This window comes from Plectropomus leopardus, chromosome 2, assembly GCF_026936395.1.
Source record: "Plectropomus leopardus strain MGB_pleo_1.0 chromosome 2, ASM2693639v1, whole genome shotgun sequence".
Taxonomy (NCBI): Eukaryota; Metazoa; Chordata; class Actinopteri; order Perciformes; family Serranidae; genus Plectropomus; species Plectropomus leopardus.
In genome coordinates this window covers 17012926-17035977 of record NC_142177.1, presented here as the reverse complement: position 1 = coordinate 17035977, position 23052 = coordinate 17012926, and the positions used below count along the sequence as shown (strand labels likewise).

The following is a 23052-nucleotide window of genomic DNA, read 5'->3' as shown; positions in this document are numbered from 1 at the left end:
TATGGTGAAGGGAGGGTCATGCGCAAGGTGGGCGCAAGGAAAAATACTCGTAGGTTTGGATAGGAAAAAAAACAACTATACCCCAGCTTCCCCTCTCCTCTGATAAATTAAGAACAGGCCCTACCTAGTTGTAGTGGAATAAAAAGTACAGTATTTCCCTGTTACGTGTAGTAGAAAGTGGTGAGATAAAAATACTCAAGTAAAGTAAAAGTACCTCTCATTTGTATTTTAGTATAGTACTTGGATGTGCCGTACATCTGAGCCATAGAAAATAAAGGGTAAATGCTGCCACCTGTCGGAGCTAAGGTGTATTTGACATCTTTGTAGTGGACTGTTGACAATGCTGCCTTTACGTCTATCGGAAATAGTGAAAATAACTGAAACTATAAAGCAAATACAAAGCTAGCAATGCCCTTCGTCCTCTTTGAGGTATAGCTGTACGACTTAATATCTCTCCTTGGTCTCAAATCAAATAATCCTCTAGTTCTAGCGTTGTCTTAGTAGCTGCTCTGATATTACTGCGTGAGAGAATTTGTTTTTTCCTACTATTGACTGCGGCACATGAAGGCACATAAGTAGCCAAACATGGCGGACACGGATGAGCCGTAAGTAGCTGCCGAAGAAACAAGCAAGAAACACAGTCATTAACTGCCCGAAAGATGCTTTCAAATCTCAATAACCTACGAAAGCGCAGCATGAATGAACCTTCTTTTATTCTCTCTTTTTAGGGAGAAGAAAAGAAGGAGAGTAGTGGAGCTGACTGAGAAGTTAGTGATGAATTGGTAGATCTGGCGGAAGGTTTGAGGTTAACAGACAGGAGGAAGGTTAACGTTAGCTAGCCGGAGACGCTAAGTGTAACAGCGGCTGTAAAGAGAGCTCACTGACAGCCAGGCTACGGGCAAATATATCGAGTAGTTGTTCGTGAGGAGCTACAGTAAAAAAAAAAAAAAAAAGTCATGGTATCTTGCACTTCTATATAGAGTTAGAGATCTTTACTGTACCTTCTCAGTGTTGACGTGCTAGCTATTTACCTGGCCTAGCTGCCAGGGAGCTGTCCAGGCAGGACAGGCTAGATAACCCTTAAAATACCAGCGGATCAGAAACGCCCACCTGTCAGAAATATTGAGTGGTTAAACAACATGAGAGAGCAGGTGCTGATACAGGGCAGACATCAAAACACAAGTGAATGTTGATAAAGTAGTCCTGTTAGTCCGCTGCACGTCTCCCATTATTGCATGATTTGCAGTGAATGATGTGACAGTCTATTACAGTATTGAGTTAAAGGTGTAGTTCAAATTTTTCTGAAGAGGGGTTGTATGTTGTTCCTAACCATAGACAGTGTATTATCGGCACAGTGTTGGAAAAGGTTACTTTTGAGTGTAATTGGTTACAGGTCACTAGCTACCACATTAAATATGTAATACATTATGTAGCTTTTTCAATTACTTCATCAAAATAATGTACAATACTGTGCAAAGGTCTTAGGCCATCTTAAACTTTGGTATTTTAGCAAAATTATAGTGATCATACATATGTGTTTCTTAGTAGTATCTTTACTAAAATACAACCAGAGCACATGGGAAATATGTATACAGCTGGCTTCAACAGGCTAAAGTTACGTTTAGTGTGACCTCCTTTTCCACTTAACATGTCTTGAACTTTCTTGGGAAGACAACATGAGATTTACAGTAATAATCTTCTTGTGTATTTACACCAGGTTGCATTCAAGACATGTCTAAGGTCAATATTGATTGTTTGAGCTACTTTATGTTATGATTGTTTGATTCTATGTGTCAGAAAAAGCCAATATTTAGGCTTCAGTGTGAAAAAGCCATTTTGATCTGACTTTTTTGGTGTTTTAATTTTTTATTGCATCGTACATGTTCTCTGTATTCATTGTGTATATATATATATATATATATATATATATATATATATATATATATATACATACAACTTTGCTAAAACCACAAATCTATGATTGCCTAAGACTTTTGCACAGTACTGTAACTTATCACATTTGATTACTTTTCTAATGTTTTTTTAAACAGGGAAACAAAGCTGAAAAGACAAAATAAATAAATAATATTTAATAAGTGTATAAGAGAGAATAGATGGGGAACTGAAGCCATGAACAGCTTTCCCACCAAAACAGGCTGCCTGATTTTTAGGTGTCTAAAATACATTTAATTGCTAACCTCTTCCACAGCAGTACAATGCTTAGCCTCTGTGTCAGACTCTAGCCTGCCTCTTTAAACTGGTGGCATACCGAATGTCATCTTCTGTTCGCAACACTATGACTATGGATAAGTATGCCATACAACCCCACTTCAGAAAACCCAATCTATCCCTTTAAGGTCTTGATTGTTTTTTTTGCATGATCTCAGCAGACTTGGAAGTTTCTGTTTAATATCATACATACCATGTTATGCATGCCACCTACCATTAAATGTTGCTGATGATACACCCTAAATTGACATGTTGCTGTCTACAGGATGGTGGTTGATGGAGGCAGTGGATGCAACTGTGAGTGGGAGGGTCGGTGGAGCCATATCAAAAAGTTTCTGGAAAGGTCTGGGCCCTTCACACATCCCGACTTTGAACCCAGCACAGAGGTAACAATTACAGGGAGCAGAATAATGAATTATTTTTATTTGTCATATATCCTGTGCCATCTTCTGTTGCTCTGATATGTAATGACTTTATCTTCACTGCAGTCATTGCAGTTTATGTTGGAAACCTGCAAAATCCTGGTCATTGGTGCTGGTGGTCTGGGATGTGAGCTGCTTAAAGACCTGGTATGATCATCATTATTATTGATATTATTATTATTGAACATTTTCAAGGTATTATGTTTGCTTTGTTGTTTGATTTTTCATGTTGTTGCCCAGGCTTTATCAGGCTTTCGCAACATTCATGTTGTCGACATGGACACCATTGATGTATCAAATCTGAATCGACAGTTCCTCTTTAGGTCAGTATCATGAAAAAGAACTTCCATGTGAATTTCTGACCCATTATTATCATTAATTCAATGTTTGAAGCAATTAAATATGTTCTTTTAATGTGTTTGTGACTATGACCAGGCCAAAAGATGTAGGTCGGCCGAAGGCAGACGTTGCAGCTGATTTCATCAACAGTCGCATACCTGGATGCTGTGTAGTCCCGTATCCTTTTAATTAAAAAACAACTGCAAGGTCTTAGATACCTTATATAAATGCAGTTGCTTAAAAATCTTAAGCCACAGTCCACGTGGTTAAAATGTGAAAAATGTTGCAAGCAGCTAATCCTAGGTCAAAAATCACAATTTAACTTCATAACTGAACGCAAGTGAACATTCTGTCCAAACATAGATTTCTCTTTAACGCTTTGTGCAGACATTTTAAGAAAATTCAAGATTTAGATGAAACATTCTACAGACGTAAGTATCATTAGGGCTATTAAGTCCCAACTTTACTAATATTTGGTTTGAAGGGGTGTTATGTTTCAGTCAGTGTGTGATGCAGTGCTCTCATGGTGCTTTTCACTAAAAATACATTTCTAGAGACCAAAAGACATTGACTATTTTGGAGAACACTGGTTCCTTTTACTTAACACTTCACACTCCATTCCCACTCTGTAAGTCTTGCATAGCCACTGATAAGATTTAAATGATGCTGTTTTTCATTTTCCAGCACTGTAGTGCGTTTGGGGTGGACAAAAAAATCTTTTCTTAGATGCACTGCAATTCTCTTTTCAAAGATTATGTCTCAATGCAGTCAAAGTCTATAATCAGAAATTTAAAACCACATTCTCGAAATTTTGATCACCTTCAACAATTTTGCAAGACCATGCTGTACGTTCCTTAAAGCTGAACCAATTTGATTGTGAAACGCAACAAACATAATCATGTGCATCCTGTTTACGTTCCACTATTGTTGTATTAATACAAGATAATGGAAGTAAATGTATCTGTTTATTTTAATCATGGATCATTACAGATACACTATGTTTTTAAAGTAGCAATTAATCACCCAGTGAGAAAAAAAGCATTAATGAAAATCAAGATACACTGATAGCTGTTTTATAATCCCATCATAGCCCTCTGAATCTGAATTGAATTAATTCATGAGGTGCCTTAAGATTCTTATCCCTATAATGCATACAGTGCATAATGTTTTTGCATCATGAGATTTCGTTACACCCCTACTGCTTTGACTATGTCATTATCAGGCATTAGATTTTAATTAAGTCATATTTCTCTTGTCATCTAGAATTCCATATAATTGTTTGTGGACTGGACTCTATAGTTGCCAGGAGGTGGATGAACGGTATGCTGGTAAGTTATTCCTCTTAAGTGCAGTTTGTTGTCACGGTACCTTTGCGTCGATACTTTGGCCATTTTTTTCTTAGTCTCCTATGTGCACCTTTACCATGCGAAAGATGTGCTAAAAGAAACATGTTAATCACAAGCACTCCCTCCATCTCCTCGTGCAGCTGTCGTTGCTGGTGTATGAGGACGGTGTCTTAGACCCAAGTTCCATCATTCCTCTTATTGATGGTGGGACCGAAGGCTTTAAAGGCAATGCCAGAGTCATTCTCCCTGGCATGACCGCCTGCATTGACTGCACCCTTGAGCTATACCCTCCTCAGGTAAGTAGCATTTTTTAAAATGAAACAATTGTTACAGTCACTTTACAGTCAGTTCCTGGTCCGTTTGTTGTTGCTTAAATTCACCTGTCTCTGTAGATCAACTTCCCCATGTGTACAATAGCCTCCATGCCTCGTTTGCCAGAACATTGCGTTGAGTATGTCCGGATCTTGTTGTGGCCCAAAGAGACACCCTTTGGAGGTATGAATCACACTGCAATTATTATATCTGCAAAAATGTCCTTTTTTAAATGTTTATGGTGACGATTAAGTGGCTCAACAAACCCACCCCTTGAATAACAAGACTTTTGCATACAAGTTAATTAAAGTTCTTGTTTTGTGTGTGGATTAGATGGTGTGGTCCTGGATGGGGATGACCCAGAGCACATCCAGTGGGTGTACCAGAGATCTCTGGAGAGGGCAGCAGATTTCAACATAACAGGAGTCACATACAGACTAACCCAGGGTGAGCACACATAGCACATCTATCCGTCACCACCGGAACACTGCTACTTTTCCTGCAGCTCCGCAGAGAGACGAGCCAAAGTACACATAATACTGCAAGCTTTTGCTGACTCTGTGATTTTGGAAGTTTAGTACACTTGTCTGTGTTTCTATAACACTATTTCTTTTTCTGCAACAAAAAGATAAAACATTGCAACAAACATATTTTACTGAGGTTCACTCTGATCAGCAGGTCTATACAATGCTTTTACTTCTGGTCGTCCCTTGGGCTCAGCAGAAGCTCAGGGGCAACGGGACCAAACTCTCTCTCTCTGAACTATTTTTATCTGCCTATGTTTTTAAAGCATTGTGGTCAGCCCATGTTCTTTTAAATGTGCTACAGAAATAAATTTAACTTGACATTTTTATTTATATTCTATTTAAATGTTGTAGGTGTTGTAAAGAGGATAATTCCTGCTGTAGCATCTACAAACGCTGTCATAGCTGGTAAGTAGTTAGACTGAATAAATGTGAAAGTGTGGTAGTAGAGAGCTGTGGGCCTTTATGAAAGATTTTATGTCCTACCATATAAGAGTTAATCATTTCCAAACAGTGCCCTGTATACTGACTTTCTGTAAACAGAGCTGCCTACCCGGACATAACTGTTATTTTCTGCTTTTTTTTCCCAGCTGCTTGCGCAACAGAGGTCTTCAAAATAGCATCAAGGTGAGTTTTCAGACTCTGCTCAGCAGCCATATGCACAAATTGGAAACTTTCTAAACAAGGCATGCCATTCTTTCACTGTTTGTCATGTTATTACCTTTTACATCTGCAGTGCCTATATACCTCTCAATAACTACATGGTCTTCAATGATGTTGACGGCCTGTACACGTACACCTTTGAAGCCGAACGGAAGGTTTGTCCCTGACTTTAATTTTGCCTGCTCGTGTTTTTTTTTACAGTGATGAAGTTTCCGTTTTGTAAAAGACATGTTTCCGTTTTCTTCTGATGCAGGAAAACTGTTCAGCCTGCAGCCAGATACCTCTGGACTTGCACTTTTCTCCATCTTCCAAACTCCAGGAGATGTTGGACTACCTGACTGAGAGTGCCTCTCTGTAGGTTTAGCTGCATTATTACAACTTGTTATGAAATACTTCCTGTGATTATATTTGCCTTTTGTCAGATTTTAAGCAGTACATTACACAATACCTTCAGCATTTAAGTATAATATATTTTTCCAGACAAATGAAATCACCTGCTATAACTGCAACTGTGGAAGGAAAGAACAAAACATTATATTTACAGGTAATTAACCTCTGTTTCACATCACACTGCTGTGTGTTTTCAGTTCATATGAGTCTGAAGTGTGTCCTGATGACATTAGGCTGTCATGCAAGTTTTGTTTTTGGCTGACTCAGTTTTCTTTTTTTCTTCTTAAATTTATAAATTTTTTTTGTACAGTCTGTCGCTTCAATTGAACAAAGGACACGGCCAAATCTGTCCAAAACCCTGAAAGGTGAGGTGTTTTATTTATTAAAATATTTCCTTGAAACGGCCTACACTCTAAGTTGGTCAGATGAGCACACTCTGAAATGAAAATGCTGACTCACTTATGTTATTAACACGTTTTTTCCAGAGCTTGGGCTGAATGACGGTCAAGAGTTGGCTGTAGCTGATGCCACCACACCCCAGACCATGTTGTTTAGACTCTGCTTTACCTCATAGGTTCATCTCAAGCACTCCCACATCCAGTTGATGTCATTCTCGTTTCTTGGCCAGCTACGACTTGATGCAGAATATTTAAAATGGCCTAAAAACTTGAACAGTTTACCATGTGTTCAGCCAGTGTAAATGAGTGTAGTTATTTCATGGTTTTTAACGTACTTAAGTTAATGTTTTGCACTGAAAAGCCAAAATCATAGTTTATGTTTTGATGATGCATTTTCTGCAAATGTTGAGAATTTCTGCAATAAGGTGTTACCTGCACTACAACCTAAAGCATGCTATGCGCAAATAAAGAGACAAGAATTGGTTACTTTTGAAAATTTTATTCTGTACATGTTCTGGTTTTGAATATTTATTTATTCCAACAGTTTTTTTTTGTTGCAGTAGCCACTGAAGTGGACACTGATAATGATGTGTGAACTGGAATAAAAATGTTTTTCTTATGAAGTTTCTGTCTCCTTTATGTGCCAATATTTATTTGTGGGAGCGAAACAATATTCACTCAACGCATTGCTTTAGAGGCTGTTTTTGTTTCCATGGATCTTTATAGACTGCACATTTAATTTTCAGGGTAATATTGAAAAAAAGCAAAGGCTCAAACAAATATATTGAGTTATTGATATGTCTTTATTGCAGTTATGTAAAAAAAAACAACTAGTGTCATAATTGGGAAGTTATATACTGGTATTTGATCAATCATACCTGTTTAATAATGAAATAATGAATAAAAAAGGAGAAAAAAAGCATTTCGGTGACAGACTTCATCATGCAAACATCTCTGAGTAACTTAGCTACTCTCATGGATATCTTATTAGAAATTTAGGACACTCAACATTTAAATTAATTCAAAAACAGCTTTTAGGACAGGGCTCACTTCAAATTAAAAATTAAGCTTTATGAAATATTCCTATTAAGAAAAAGTTAACAATAGTACTTAATCGTTATAATCACATTCGAAATAAGTGGGGGTTTTTTTTTAGATCTTCAATAAAAAATTACACATTTTCTTCGACAATTTATTTCCAAAAGGTAACAACATGGGCAACTATAAAACAAATTAATAATACTGTCTTGTTCAGTCCTGCAAGAAATACATTAATTTTCAACGTCTGATAACCTTGAAATGTAAATTGTTATCGGTTATATTAAAATAAAATAAAAATATGACTCCCTGGGCTTATTAATTAATTTATTTTTATTTTTGATTTTATTTATTTATTTTTTTTTACTTCCTCCAGTCAGACCGGATCATGCCGTCATGATGCTACGTGGAAAGGAAGTAGCGAGCAGGCTAATGCTAGTGCGGCTACAAGTTGAGAGCGACCAAAACAAACGATGACGGCGGAGCAAATGGGTCGAAAAAAGCTTGGATTAAGCATGGGAATGCTTTTGCTTTGATAGTTATGGCAGAGTTGTAGACACAACTGTAGAGACACTTGTATTTCTAGATGGGAAATGATGCAGTTTTGACTGCCAACTGGCCGGTTTGCGAGCTGTACTGTATCTGGGTTTGATGCTGTTCCTGTAACGTTACAGCTGTGCTAACGAGCTAAGTCGTATCTAGCTGTCAACAAAGCTCTCCTGGAAGGAACAGAGCTTGAAACTGCGAAATACTGTTCGCACTAGGTTGTTGTTGAGAAATGCAGAGACAGTTCAAGTAACTGTGCTTTGTGTGGCAACGCCAAATTCCCTTTAAGATCCGTGTAGCAATTTCTGAACTTGCTGATAGCTAACTAGCTAGCCCGACAGTCAAAATGAGTTGGTTCAACGCATCTCATTTATCCAGTTTCGCTAAACAAGCTTTGACAACAGCTCAGAAGTCAATCGACCGAGTTTTGGACATCAAAGAAGAGGACCAATGGGGTGACACGGTTGTTATGCCCTATGACGGTAAGTAGTGTAACATAAGATGGTGAAAGCTAATGTTTTCATATGCAAATTTGGGTGGCTACAACAGCTGGTGCAATTTCTCTTTTTCAGATGTTACAATACCTGGGAAGCTGTCACTGAGTGGGGGATGGGGGATGACACAGTGGGAGGCACCACCTGAAGAAAAGACCACCACTCCTCCTCCTTCCTCTGAGGCCATTACTACTCCTGTCACCCGCACAGTTGTGGATGAATCCGAAAACTTTTTCAGTGCCTTTCTGCCACCCGGAGATGTACAAGGTGTTACCAAAACCCATGTAGTGTCAGTACCTCCCACTAAGTCTCAAATTCGGCCCCAGGAGAAGAAAAAGAAAAGCAAAGAGGCTGTGGCACAAAAAGAAGTGGAGACCCAAAAGTCAGCACCTGCTGATGAGAGTCATGAGAGCCAGACGGTTTCTGAGAGCCAGTCAGTTGAGCTCGAGTCCTCACCAGCAGCACCTTATGCAGACACTATCCTCCTGCAGCCAGTCTCTCCTGCATCCTCTGCCAGCGACCTTCCTGACAACAAAACCGGCATTGTAAGTTCAGATGTCACCTCTACAGATTCTGTAGACTCAAAAACAGAGCAGTCACAGACTCCATCAGTTGAAAAGGCTGATACCACAGACTCATCTGAACCTGCCGCTGTCACCTCCGAACCTAAGAGCACTACGCCCTCTGATCCTTCGCCATCCCCGTCCTCTAAGGAAACACTCATAGAGCATAAAGACTCAAAGACGGAGGACCGTCAAAACGACACCCCCTCTCCTCCAGTCAGCGCTTTCTCCTCAGGAACCTCCACCACCAGTGACATCGAAGTGCTTGACCATGAGTCTGTGTTGAGTGAGAGCTCAGCCAGCTCCAGACAAGAAACAGGGGAGGGCAAGGCTGGCCTTCACCTGATGCAGGGCTCCTTCCAGCTTCTCACTGCCTCCACCTGTGGGGATTTCCCCCGTCTGGAAGACTATTCTAAACTCACAGAGAGCTGCGGCTCCTCCTCGGATGCCTTTGAGCGCATTGATTCCTTCAGTGTGCAGTCACTGGACAGCCGGAGCGTCAGTGAGGTTAACTCAGATGATGAGATCCCTGGCAGTCGGACACTAGCATCTGTCACTGCAGGACCTGCTTTAGCAGTGTCATCAGCTGTATGTCAGAAACAGGAAGATGAAGTAGGGGAGAAAGCACGAGAGGAGGAGGAGGAGGAGGAGGAGGAGGAAGAAGAGGGCTTTACTGACACAATGAGGGAGCAGTCCCTGGATGAGATGGAGGAGAGTGGACGGAGTGCAACACCTGTTAATAGTGAGCAGCCAGAAGACTTGACAGAACAGGAATCTGAGGTTAACGTCACACTGTCTGATTCTGCCTCCAAAGCTGAAGAACGGATCACTCTACCAATCACTGAAGAGATGAAAAGTGTCTCAACTGTTCAGATTTTGGAGCTTCAGAAGGTAGCAGTTGTTATTTTACCCCTATGTTGCTGTTGGCAATGAAAATATATGTTTTATGTGCAAATTATAGTATATTTATGCATGTTTGCAAAAGTCCATATTGCTGCGTGGATCAAGTAGAATACACACTTTGTTGTTCAGCTTCGCCAAAACACTTCGATAAACAAATATGAGGGATACATGAGGACTAGTTGCATATACAGTACTGTGAAAAGTATTTCCTGTCTGAAAAGTAACATGTATATTGTATATAAAGGTAACTATACCTTTGTATTGTCTGAGAATCTTCTCTAACATATACCTCTGTAGCGATTACAAAGCACCATATAAAAAGTAACAACAGATGCATTAAAACCAGCTCAGTGTTTTGCAAAAAGGGAATAGCTTTTTTTACATTTTGTATTTTTACAGTCTAACAGCTTTAATCCTAACTTTGCCATGAAGATCACTGAGCACCAGTGTTACATGTATACATCAGTTTTATAATTTTAGGCTTTTTTCTGTGCAACTGCTGTTGTTTACATAGAGAATGTTTTGCACATGTTGTAGGCTATTGATGAGCTGTCAGGTCGCCTTGAGAAGAGAGAGTCTCAGCTGCTGGCAGTCAGCAAAGACAAGGCCAGGCTGGAGGAGCAGTGTGACAATCTCAAAGAGTGAGTATACGGCAAACACACCTGGTGCACAAAGGCACTGTACAAAATGTTGATAAGAAAGCAGTTTTGACCAAGGTATTATTGTTTGCGCTGATATCCAGGTCAGACAAGGCAACATAGTACCACTATATTATGTTGTTTTTGAACTATGCAGGATTTCTCTTAAACACATTGTATATGCTCATACACAAGTAATCTCAGTCATCAGTTATGACCCACAAGAAGAGTGTGGCGGTGTATTTTTTAGGTAGCAGGCATCCAAGAGACACAGCAGAAAAATAGCGAGGCACACATGTCAAAACAGATTGAATTTAGGGTGGGTTTTTACTTTCACTTTCACTGGTGAGTGTGTTCAGAAAATGTTGCCGCCAATCCTGCATATTATATCATTAAGATAATGATTTTTATTTTTTTTCTTATTTATATACCTTCATGTAATTATGTAAGTTATTATTGTGTTTACACCATGTGTACACTGTAGAAATACTGCTTAACCGTTGTAGTGATGTTTTCATTAAGTCACTATTTTTTAAATGCTTAAAATAATCTACTTGTGCATATTTTTAAAAGCTGTGCTTGTTTTGAGGCTGTATGAACTTTGACAATGAGCTCTTTCACTGATGAGTGTCTTCATCCTCTAGTGAAGTCATAAGCCTGAAGGAGGAGAGCTCCACTGTTCAGTCCCTAAAGGATGAATTCACCCAACGCATAGCAGATGCAGAAAGGAAGGCTCAGCTGGCCTGCAAAGAAAGAGACATAGCCAAGAAGGTAATCACACATTAGTGATCCAAGGCTCTACTTTGCTCACCAGTAGTTAGTTGAGATAGTTCTCCAAGAGCTACAAAGGACCTGCTACTATTTTCATTTTACAGTTACCCTAAATCTATCAAGTTTGATGTTAAAATCTAAGATCTAATCCTTATGCATCAGGAAATAAAGGGCTTGCGGGAGGAGCTTTCCACAAGACTTAACTCTAGTGATACAATGGAGATCATCAAGGAGAAGGAGGAGCAGATCAGAGGCCTGCTAGAAGAAGGTAAGACTATATTATGTAGCACACTATGATTCTTTGCCTCCATCAAACCACACAATTTCATTGTGAACAGGCTGCACGTTGAAGAACATGTTTAACACAAAGCCAGCTGTAGAACAGGTCTGGCATAATACAACAATATCCACCTTCACAAAAGGTTGCTCAAGTAGCACGTGAGGTGATGATTAAAGAGCAGTCTTGATGCTTCGTCACTGCCCCAAGAAATATGAATATGAGACAGGTCATTAGCCGCCAGGATATATGTCCAAAGGTAAGCTGTACCAACAAATCTATTAACAAAGTCTGAAAATTTTCAAATTGTATGAAATTTTATAAAAATATAAAAATATAGAAATGCAAGCTGGCCTTTTTTTTTTTAAAACAGCACATCCCATTGATCATGGAGGAAATCATGCATCCAGCAGTCTTAAAGGAGTAGACTGTGGGTGGCTATAAGAATAGCTGCTGACTTTATACCCTGTCACTGAAATATTGCGTGGACATACTGAATCATGCGTATTGGTGTTTAACTTAATCTATGTCCGCTGAGTGTGTTTATTTCTATCACTTTTAGGTGAAAAGTTGTCCAAGCAGCAGCTGCAGCACAGCAACATCATTAAGAAACTGCGTGTGAAGGAGAAGGAGAGCGACTCCAGGATCACCAAGCAGCAGAGGAAAATCAAGGAGCAGGAAGAGGAGCTCAGGCAGCTGCAGCAGGTCAGAATTTATTACATAGTTAAAAACGTCCATTTATCAATGGAAGAAGTTTTACTTTGCCAGTGTTTAATGACTGCATCTGAGCTTTGGTAGTCTGGATAGTTGTTGCCATTTTCTCTGCCAGTTGCTATCAATTAGATAGATTACAGTTAAAAGAACTGTATCTAAATGTAATTTTATGTTTTTCAACCTAGTTTTTGTGTTGGTTGTTGTGCATGTTTAAATTTAATTATTTGTTTACTATGATAAATTATGTCTCATGGAGACTTTGTTAATAGTGGTTTGATGGGTTATCTCTTTGGTTAACTGCATGTTTTTTTACAGGCAAATTTAAGTTAAATTCAGTTAACATAGTCAAACAAAACTTAAGTTTCAGTCAACCACATTTGAGTTCCCAAGTTCATTTACTTTGATTAGAAAAGAGAAAATGAGGTTGGACTGGCACGGGTTGGCATTGTTAGGAGGTGCAGTGAAATGGCTTTGAGATCATTTTTTTTTACATAGTTTGACATGTTTTTGGTTTTATATCAGAAAAAGAAGGAATCAGTGTCACCAGATGGAACTTGTTTTTGGTTTACCTCAATTCATTACTGCTGTTTCTTTGTCTTCCATCATAACCACGATTGGTTATTCCAAAGACTTAACATTTATTCCTCAGTTATTTTTCTTAACTACATAGGTTTAGCTATTAGTAGCTTACAGAATTATATGTAGTGTAATCATGGCTACAAATCTGTCCATGTTTCATGTCTTTAGGTTCTAGATGGGAAGGAGGAGGTGGAGAAACAGCACAGGGAGAACATCAAGAAGCTGAACGCTGTGGTGGAGCGGCAGGAGAAGGACCTGAGCAGGCTGCAGACAGACTCTGAGGAGCTGCAGGAGAAGAACAGGAGCCTCCAGGCTGCTCTGGACAACTCTTACAAGTAAACACGAACACACCCTGCTGCGACTGAATGCCAACGACAGGAACTTTCACTGTAAATTTTGAAATGATGCAGTTAACTTGAGGTTAGAGTACAGACTCCACCCTTAATTTGTGTGTATTTACATTCACACTGTGTGAATAATGTGGGAATTGTAAACGTTTTACACATAGTCCCTGGTTTTAAGGGGACAGAATGTAATCATACAAAATTAACATATTCTTAAATACTAAACACCCCATTGTTATGTTTTTTTTTCAGATCTAGTGTGCTCAAGTACAGAGCCAAACAACCCTAAAATGTCAGAAAGTTATTACAAATTGTGAGTGCACTGTAATAGGGTCAAGATGTTGACGGTCTAACTTCTATTCCTCTGATGTCAGGGAGCTGGCAGAACTTCACAAGGCGCACGTTAGCAGAGCCAGTGAGGCTGAAGAGGCAGCACTTAGCAGAGAAACGCAGGCCAAGGAGCAGCTGAGCCTGGCTCTTGAGAAGGCCCAGGAGGAGGCCAGGATGCAACAGGAGGCTCTAGCCAATCAGGTAACACAAGCGCATACCATTGACACATTTATTTGTTAAGCATGTAAAGTGTTGAAGGCTCATCAGACCTGCTACTGTATGTTGCTGCTGCACGAGCAACCCACCCCACCGTACATGCGTTAATATAAAGTGTAAATGACAGTAGGCTTCTCATTACACTTCAGTTCTCAAACATGAGTCATTGGTGCAGCTATAATTTGCAAGTAATTTTGTTTTCCCATGGTTTTCCCATGCATGAGTTACTGCTGCCCACGCCCAAACAGTTATGTGTTATGATTACTCAAACAGGCACACCTAGCTCATAGTGGGTGATTTTTATTTTCAATACCCAGATTTTGTTCACCTGCACCTACTTTTATTCACAAAATAATGATCCATGGAATACTACCAGAGCTGTGCAATGTAGTGAATGCTTACTGCATGTTAAGTAATGTTTATTTTGGAGATGCTACATAATCCAGTTAGAAAAAGTCAGTTACCAATGTCAATATAGCAGTGACTGTTGTGTTTTTTTGTGCATACTTGTTTCGTAATTTCTTGTATAAGTAAGTCAGAACCGTTTCTGATCTTTTATATACAACTTTGCTGAATTTTTGACATTAGACATTCATTTTATATGCTGCCAAGTTTAACAGGACATCCGTTATCAGTTCTTTTTTTGGGCAGCTATGGGTTAGGAGGTAGCAGGGGTCGTCCAATAACCAGGAGGTTGGAAGTTCGATCCCCGGCTCCTCCAGTCGACATGTCGAAGTGTCCTTGGGCAAGATACTGAACGCAACATTCCTCCCAGTGGCTGTTGCATCAGTATTTGACTGTGATTGAATGCTGAAAAACTGAGGTGGGGACACCTTGTGCGGTAGTCTTGGCCACCAGTATGTGAATTTGTTTGTATGGGTGAATATGACAATAGTATAAAAGAGCTTCGAGTGTTTGAACGACTACAAAAGTGATGCACAAATATAAGTCTGTCTACTATCTCTCTCTTTGATGTTGTGTGCAGGTTGCTGACCTGAGACTGGCTCTACAGAGGGCTGAGCAACAGCAAGGAAGGAAAGAAGACTATTTGAGGGAAGAGATCAGTGAGCTGCAGCAGGTAACATGTTATACTGGTTAGAGGTTGACCTGGATACCGTTGAAAGGAGATGAAAATAGCCATAATTTTGACAGGGACAGGATTTATTTAATGCAATTTTTTTTCTTTTCATCTTCCACAGAGGCTTCAGGAGGCAGAGACCAGGAACCAGGAACTCAGTCACAGTGTTACCTCAGCAACACGTCCCCTACTGCGACAGATTGAGAATTTACAGGCCTCACTGGGCGGACAGACGGCATCCTGGGAAAAACTGGAGAAGAACATCTCTGATAGGCTAGGTAAGAGGCAGAAGTTTAATTATATGTGTAAAATAGATGAATAGATGAAATGCAGTATTGTACTAAGTAAGTAAAAAATTACATACATATTTACATATTTATCATATTTATCTCTCCCTTTTGTTTTTAACAGCGGATGCCCAGGCACAGCTGGCTGTTGCTGTGGAAAAAGAGCGATCAGCAACAGAAGACCTTATGTCCATCAAGTCCCAGCTGGCCTCCCTGGAGTCCCAGAATTCCCTGTTTCGCCAGGAGAAGGCTCGACTCCTGGCACAGTTGGATGCTGAGAAGAACAAGAGAGAGAAACTTGAAGATGAGAGGAGCAGGTAAGAAATTACAAATTAAAACTCAGGCATAAAAGCTTGAGTGATAAGATACATTCAGCCATGAACCAGTTATTTGTCACAAATTGTAATATCTACTTATATAAGTCTCAATGAACTTCTTTGTGTTTTTGGAATATGTGATGGATTGGATAGATGAGCTTATGTATGGTTAAGTTAGATGGTTTAATTTAAATTAATTGCATGGCTTTCAAATATTTTAGGAATTATTACAAAATGATATCCTAACTGATGCCATCAAGAAAGAGTGTTGCAAACAGAAGAAAGGAGTTAACCATTAATAAGTGCTCTACAGCTGGCTCAAAATGGCAGAGTTTTGATCTTTTTGCAGTTTTATCATTATTAAGCCTTCTCAGCCTTATTTGGGTTGTAAATAGATTTGCACTTGTAGAATGCCTTTATAGTAATTTGATCCTTCCTCCAGGACGGACAGATGTGCAATGGATGTCGTAAAGAACAATAAAATTTCAGTGGTATATGAGCATTAATTATGACAACATTGCACACAAGTATCTTATAGGATGAAAGGAAGAAGTGCTGACATTTTCCAAAGGTCAACTTCACTGTGACATCACTGTGTTATAATGTTCTGCAGAAACATTTTTCTGGCCATTACTCAACATCATAAATCAGGAGCAGAAGAGGAGACATTTGATCAGATACTGAATTGGAGACATTAATCTTGAAACTGCTGATTGTATGAATCTTCTGCACTGCTGGTTTAAAGATGTGTGAAGCACCCATGTTATAGAATTTGTAGCTTCTTTGCAGCAACATCAATTATTTGAATTGAATTATTTGATATGGCTACATATGAGTGTTGACAGACATGCATGTAAGTGAAACTGCAGCTTGACTGGTTTCCTGGCGGCATACAACCGCGAGTCAATAATTCAGTTTTTTTGTTTAAAAAACTTGTGGAAGTGCAATGAAAATGTCACCACTATATCTCCCTTTGTAATGCTAATGCTTCCTGGAAAGTTTATTTGTGAGTCAGAGTGTGAGTGTGAGGGGGAGGCTAGGGGGGGACCCCCCCCCCCCCTTAACAGAAGCACTCATGTGTGAGCATGTGGCCTTTGTGCTGCAGGGTTATCTTTTGTGAGTACTGAGGCAGTAACACACGGGCCAGTGGCGCAATGGATAACGCGTCTGACTACGGATCAGAAGATTCTAGGTTCGACTCCTGGCTGGCTCGGTTCATTTTTAGCTCACGCATAGTGTGCCTTGCAGGCATTTTGAGCCACTGAGGAAGAAAATGTAACTCGACACTGCAGTAAAATGCCTCTACAGCCTCTGACCAACAACTGACTGTCACAAAGTCTGGAAATATGACTTTTTAAGATGTAAGGAAACATGTAGCTTCTTCTGGAGAAATGATTATACAGGATTGTCATCACATTTTACACCATTGTGCTGATTTCATTTAATTATAAGTGTCAGAAGGACATTTTACAGTTTTTCAGTCTTTGATACTGTTGATTGTTTTTGTAGTGACTCGTTGCTTTTTTTTCTCATATAGGGAACATGTTGATTTGGAAAATCTGCGGGGAGAACACATCCGCATGCTGGAAGAGGCCAAGAAAGAAAAGGTACCATAATACCCATTCCTACTTTCATTGTTCTCCACAAAACAACCTCCTCATGTGCATCTTTTTGCTTTTTCCACCAGCTGCTGCTCACCAATCAACTAGAGATGGAGAAGATGAGGGTGGAGCAAGAGAAGAAGAAATGCTACTTGGCACAAGAGGCACTCAAGGAAAAGGTTTAGGAGAAATTAGAGTTTAACAATCTTTAGTCTGTTTCATCTCATCAGAATTTCTCACTTTAAACTGTTGTGATGTTTTTATTTTCTGTTCTTTAATTGTTGTGAATTTTTTCCTGATCAGGAGCGGAAGGCCACGACCCATTCTGTCGGAGAGCCCCCTGCGTCCTCCACACCCTCCCTGTCCCGCTCCAGCTCTATCAGCGGAGCAGATAATGGTGGTCTACACACCTCTATTCTTTCTCAGGTGCATACTCTGAAAAGTGTTATAAAAATCTAGAAATGAAGATATGTTTGTGCAAATTTTGGAATTGTGTAGTTTCACTGACCCCGTGCTTTGCTTTATTCTTCCACAGGATGACTGTTTAGACCACTCTCTGGGTAACATGACCATGTCCATGTCGATGAGCGGCAACAACCTGTACGAGGCCGCCAGGCTGTCTGGAGGCTCCAGCATCTTAGAGAACCTCCAGTCTCAGCTTAAACTCAGAGAAGGAGAGATGGCACAACTGCAGGTAGCAATTTAGAACAAACCCACATAAAGCTACTTAAATAATGATTCATTAGTTTGATGTTTCTGCTAAATCAATTTTCTTACGATTAAAAAAGAAAATAATGTGAAATGAACACAACCTCTTAACACCGCATTACAGGGTGGTTACACATAATGTGTTTATATTATGTGGCATAACCACTGCCATCAAAAAAGTTAATTAAGATCTTTTTTTGTGGTGGATACACAAATTCTTTGGACAACGTTACGCAATAAGTAGTATAGAGTTCTCAGTAATGAGTCCTAAAACCTGGACACGAGTTAGCATTGTAACAGTCTCTGTAACCTCAAAGTCAGTGGGTTCTTCAATGGATTTTTGGTTAGATGCTTGAAATAAGGGCTGTGATTTTAACACAAGCTTCAGAGACTTTCACATTTTGTTTTACGATATAAACGATGAAGCTTTTATGTGTCTTAAAAAAGGCGATTGCTATCAAATGGCTAAATGAGACTACAGAAGGTCATCATGCAGAACACAACTTTACAGCCTGTCATGCGGTTTGTTTATGGCCTAATGTTTGCTTTGTATTTCTTGCAACTGCATCTAGGCTTTTAAAATCGTAAAAGTGGTGTTCATATGTGAGGATTGTTTTACGGAACAAAACATATAATTATCATAAATGTTTGTTTGCCACAGAGTTTATTTTCTGCAATAATCCAAATTCAAAGATAATACCCCATAGGCGTTTTGACAAGGGACCCAGGGTGACACAGATTCCGCATCGGCCTACCAAAAAAAAACATAATCCCTCGAGCACTCGATAAAGGTTGAAAAAGTCTGCAAAGGGAGATGGTTAAGGGGTTGAATGGGTAAACCAAGCACAGGACTTTTAACTAGGAGACTGCTGTTTGTGTCCTTTGTGAAACCAAAAGTGTTGACTTGTTTGAACTAAATCACGTTATGTCTACTGGCCTTATGTCTGTGGTGCCAGCATTAAACTTTACAGATCAGTCAGTCAGATCAGGCTGAAGAACATAGAAAGGGGGGGGGGGCAACATCAACAGCAAAACTAACATTTTGACAGAAAAATAAGCCATGTCTGTCTGCACTCAAAGGCAGCTTTGTAAAAGTAGTGTTTTTTTTTTTTACCATCCTCTTTCTGTCCTTCTGTCGTTGCAGCTTGAGATCTCCAGTCTAGAGAGGAGTCGTTCTGTGATGGCAGAAGAGCTGGTTCGACTCACCAATCAAAACGATGAGATGGAGGAGATGGTGAAGGAAATCCCCAAGTTGAAGGTTCAACTCAAGGTAAGGGCTGTATTAACAAAAAGAACACACTTTAACGCTGCATTTAAAGAGGTGCTTCTAATTAGTGTGGCTGTGCTTTGCAGGATCTGGAGCAGAGGCACAACACCATCCTGCAGATGTACGGAGAAAAGGCCGAAGAGGCAGAGGAACTTAGACTGGACCTTGAAGATGTGAAAAACATGTACAAAACCCAGATTGATGAACTTCTGAAGAACCAGAAATAAACAGTTTTTGCTGAACTGTGTTACCTCTGGGACACTCACAAACAAATCAGTCGACCATATTAGCCACCACACGTACATTCACAAAAAAGATAGTGCAGAGAGTTTAAGTTTAATCATTTTGTCAAAAGAAAATGATTTTATCTTTTATTTTATATTAATTAATTATCACACTATAATTAAGAGGGTATGCTGGGATTATGCATAACATATGATGTGTTATTACATAATCAGTATGAAGGGTAGCCAGAGTTTGTGAATCAGTTTACCATTTGAAATCTTTGGGACTTAGCACAAATTTTGCTTTACACACAGTTTCTCATGATTAAAGTTTTAATATAGTATTGTATTGACAGTTTAGAACTGTAGGAGATGGTGAAGGTTTTTTGCACTATACAAATTCATCCTTCTTTATTTTTTAATGCATAATCAGAATGGTTAAAGAAATATATAAAGATATTGTACAGAGAAGTGTAAGTATTGTTATTAACTCCTTGCAAATCACAAAATGTGGTGTAGACCCGAGAGTAGTCTGTGACTGAAATCCTGAAGATTGGATTTTAAAGCTTATAAATATGTAAATGAATAAACATTTATTTGGGTGGTGAACAGTACTGTTATTCTTAATTTGAATTGTGTGGATTCCCACTTTAGAAGTCAGTATGTTCAAAATACTACATTATCTCAATGCTGCACAAAAGTCCAATAAATCTTAATGTTCTGAACAACTGTCCAATCTATATTTTTACACAAGACTAATCAGTTCACTCCAACATCATAAATACATATTTTTCTTCTTACCTGTTGTGCTGTTTATCAAAGTTATTTGGTTGTGAATTGCTGTGTGTTGGAGATAGACTTTTAAGTAATTAGTGCCATAACTACTTCAAAGTTGGCTGAACAACTCTGTTGAAACACTGAACTTAGTAAAAATAAAAATAGTGACATCTTTCTGAGGCTGCTCTCACCCTTTAAAGGTACAAAATGGTTTTGTCCAGCTGTGCATTAGGATATGTCTTTGAGTGACTGCTTATGTTGCTGGAGCACCAACATGCACTGTTGTGTTTTCCCAAAAAAGGGAAAGCAGGGTTCCAAAAAGAAAACAAATCTAAAAAAACAGTAAAGGGAAAGAGAGAACAGACTTGGAAAAAAAGGTACGTAAGAAAGATGTGGATCAACAGAAGAAGGATGGGGGTTTTAAAAAAAAAAAAATTATTCAGTCACATTTAGATACAGATGTTGAGCAAGGGGTTGTAAAACTTTTTGTCAGTGGGTGCTGCTATTATTACCTTATTTTTAATTTCTGAGCCCAAACCTTTGTCTAAAAAAAAAAAAAACCCTGAATATTAGCACAAACAAAACAAAACACAAAAAATGAAGTAGAACAACAACGAATAAAACAATGAAATGACCTGAAAAAAAATAAATTAAAAATTATAATGATTTTGTAATATAAGTTCAAATACGCGACTAATTATAAATATATTTCCCTGGACATTTTCCCCCAGCTTTAAAATAAATAAATAAATCTAATCTAAATCTACTAATTTCTTGTAATTTGCTGGACATTTCTTACCAAGTTGCCCACTGCTTTTTCTAATGTTTTGAAAAAAAAATCTAACCATTTTGCTAAGGTTTAAATACTTGTGAAAAGCGTCTAAATGCAGCACAAGAAAGGTGATGTTGATCCAGGTGTCAAAGGGTTAATGCAAAATGAGCCTGACAGGAATACTCGTGAAAAGCCCATGGATGTACTACAAAAACCTTAACAATATTTCTGTGGTGCGCGGCGCCATCCTGTGGCTAATGCTACGTACTACAAACCGGTATAAGGTTTCCGGTGTTATGGCGACCACTGGGAAACATCATAGCTTCAGTCTGGAGGAAAGCGGGCTGTGCATTCAGGTAAACTGCCTCTCACTCAGTCTCAATTCAACCTCATTTTACCACACACTGTTCGTGAGTTTTGTGTCCGTCGCAAGTTTTTGTACCGTGGAAATATTAAATACTTTCCCTGCCCTCTTGTTTTACTGCCACATCGATACCGCCTGAATTTACGTGAAGGGGTCTTATTGGCTTTGTCAAGAACTAACGTTAACGCTAACATGTTAGCCGCCACATAAATATTTCACACATTAGCCTCCAATAAAGTATTCGCACGCTTTATCCCCTGAAAAGAAAAGAGTAAGCAGTGCGTTATTATCTCCACATATCCTAATGTCACATGAATATTAAGTCACTAACTAGTCCGAGCGGTTTGTAACGATAACGTTTTTTAACAGCGTAGTTAACTAATTTGTGCTAACGTTAGCTTTAAGTTTGATAGTTAGGGCGAATTAACGTTAGCTTTTGCTAAAGTGGAGTTTGCTGCGAGAGCCCAAGTGCGAAGAAAAGATGATGATATAACCTTTTTTGAGTAACGTCAAGACTTTTAAACCCCCCCTTTGCCTTGCATTAATATTAAAAGCAAACTTTACGATAATTAGCGACAACTAATGCCACCATAAAACAACGTGAGGCTTGTCGGCCCGTGTTTTCACATGTAGCTTCACTCCTCAAGTGTCTCATTGACTGAGCCGGCGTGTAAGTGCCGTTTAAAGCATCCTGATACGCCCACAGCAAAGTGTGTTTTTATTGTTATGTAACCTCTTCAAGTAGCTCCGTGAGAACATCTCATTAAGTATTCTAATAGTAACAGCGATTGTTGCCAAATCTCCTTTACTGACAGTTTTATGATTTTGTTAAAAGGTCATACACAGCAGCATCGGTCTGTCTCAACTCCTTTACATGTGCAAAGCTTTTTGGAGGCACTGTTAACCCTTTGAAAACCTGGGGCAACACAGCTTTTCTTTCGCTGTTTTCAGATAGCTTTTACAATACATTTTTAAATCTTTGAACACTTTCTTTTTAAAAGACACGTGGAAAAAGTCAGTGAGCAGCTTGGTAAGAAATGTTCAATAAATTAATAGATTTATAGAATGAAATAAAAATTTAAATGGAAAAAAATGACTAGGGATAAAAAAAAAAGAAGAGCTAGGATTTTTTTTATTTAAAAAAACTATTTCATAGTTATAATTATGTCACAAATTATTTTAAATTTGTAGGTACTTTTCCCAGGAACATTTTCTTATTATTATTATTATTTTTTTTCTTTTTTAATGGTAAAAGTCAGGTTATTTTATTGTTCTTTTTTTTCTAACTCCTTACTAATTTTCTTATTTCGCTGCTCATTGCCTTCTTCTCATGTTTCAATCAAGTCAGTTTACTCATGTTTTAAAGTGTTTAACAACACGGTGTGGTCACATTAATATTCTTTGATCACTGATTTAGGGAGTGAAGAGTGTCAGTGGCTTTGGGACATGTAGTTACATGCATGCTTGAGACCAAAGTTGCACACATCATGGAAATATGAGTTTCTATGTTGTGTGTAAATATTGATTTGGCCACCTGGCTCTGCATTAGTCACATTGTTACCAGCCAGCAGTTTTCTGTTGCCCCCTCAGTCTATGTTATGATTGCTTAGACAACAGTCGG

The 23052-nt window shown here is 38.8% G+C and overlaps 3 protein-coding genes and 1 non-coding gene across 9 annotated transcripts in view; all 4 read left to right on the top strand.

The window, feature by feature from the left end:
- Positions 1–549: 549 nt before the first annotated feature.
- On the top strand, positions 550–7242 carry uba3 (ubiquitin-like modifier activating enzyme 3). Of its 3 annotated transcripts, XM_042495398.2 has the most exons (18): positions 550–605; positions 729–767; positions 2495–2615; positions 2718–2798; positions 2892–2974; positions 3087–3167; positions 3378–3421; positions 4254–4318; positions 4477–4632; positions 4729–4831; positions 4982–5095; positions 5527–5580; positions 5763–5799; positions 5909–5990; positions 6089–6189; positions 6316–6379; positions 6536–6590; positions 6711–7242. In XM_042495398.2, the coding sequence occupies exons 1-18, from the start codon at positions 586–588 to the stop codon at positions 6797–6799; spliced, it is 1389 nt and encodes a 462-aa protein (XP_042351332.1). In that variant the 5' UTR covers positions 550–585; the 3' UTR covers positions 6800–7242. The 3 variants fall into 3 exon arrangements, with proteins under 3 accessions (XP_042351332.1, XP_042351341.1, XP_042351323.1); XM_042495407.2 differs by lacking the exon at positions 729–767 and having other exon boundaries at positions 551–605; XM_042495389.2 differs by lacking the exon at positions 550–605 and having other exon boundaries at positions 624–767.
- Positions 7243–8083: 841 nt separating this feature from the next.
- On the top strand, positions 8084–20471 carry tmf1 (TATA element modulatory factor 1). Its single transcript, XM_042502673.2, has 17 exons — positions 8084–8689; positions 8780–10155; positions 10705–10808; positions 11450–11576; positions 11739–11844; positions 12416–12558; positions 13315–13481; positions 13865–14021; positions 15022–15114; positions 15236–15392; positions 15526–15718; positions 17256–17325; positions 17406–17498; positions 17623–17745; positions 17855–18013; positions 19172–19297; positions 19381–20471. Exons 1-17 carry the CDS (start codon positions 8554–8556, stop codon positions 19519–19521), a joined length of 3471 nt encoding a protein of 1156 aa, XP_042358607.2. The 5' UTR covers positions 8084–8553; the 3' UTR covers positions 19522–20471.
- On the top strand, positions 16859–16931 carry trnar-acg (transfer RNA arginine (anticodon ACG)). The gene has a single exon. It is a non-coding gene; the product is annotated as a tRNA-Arg (tRNA).
- Positions 20472–21325: 854 nt separating the features above from the next.
- Positions 21326–23052, top strand: part of eogt (EGF domain-specific O-linked N-acetylglucosamine (GlcNAc) transferase) — a 58755-nt gene continuing 57028 nt past the window's right edge. For all 4 annotated transcript variants that reach the window (XR_015778432.1, XR_015778438.1, XM_088086612.1 and 1 more), the window contains exon 1: positions 21326–21423. The gene's annotated coding sequence lies outside the window, so the exon portion shown is untranslated. The remainder of the gene's footprint in view (positions 21424–23052) is intronic.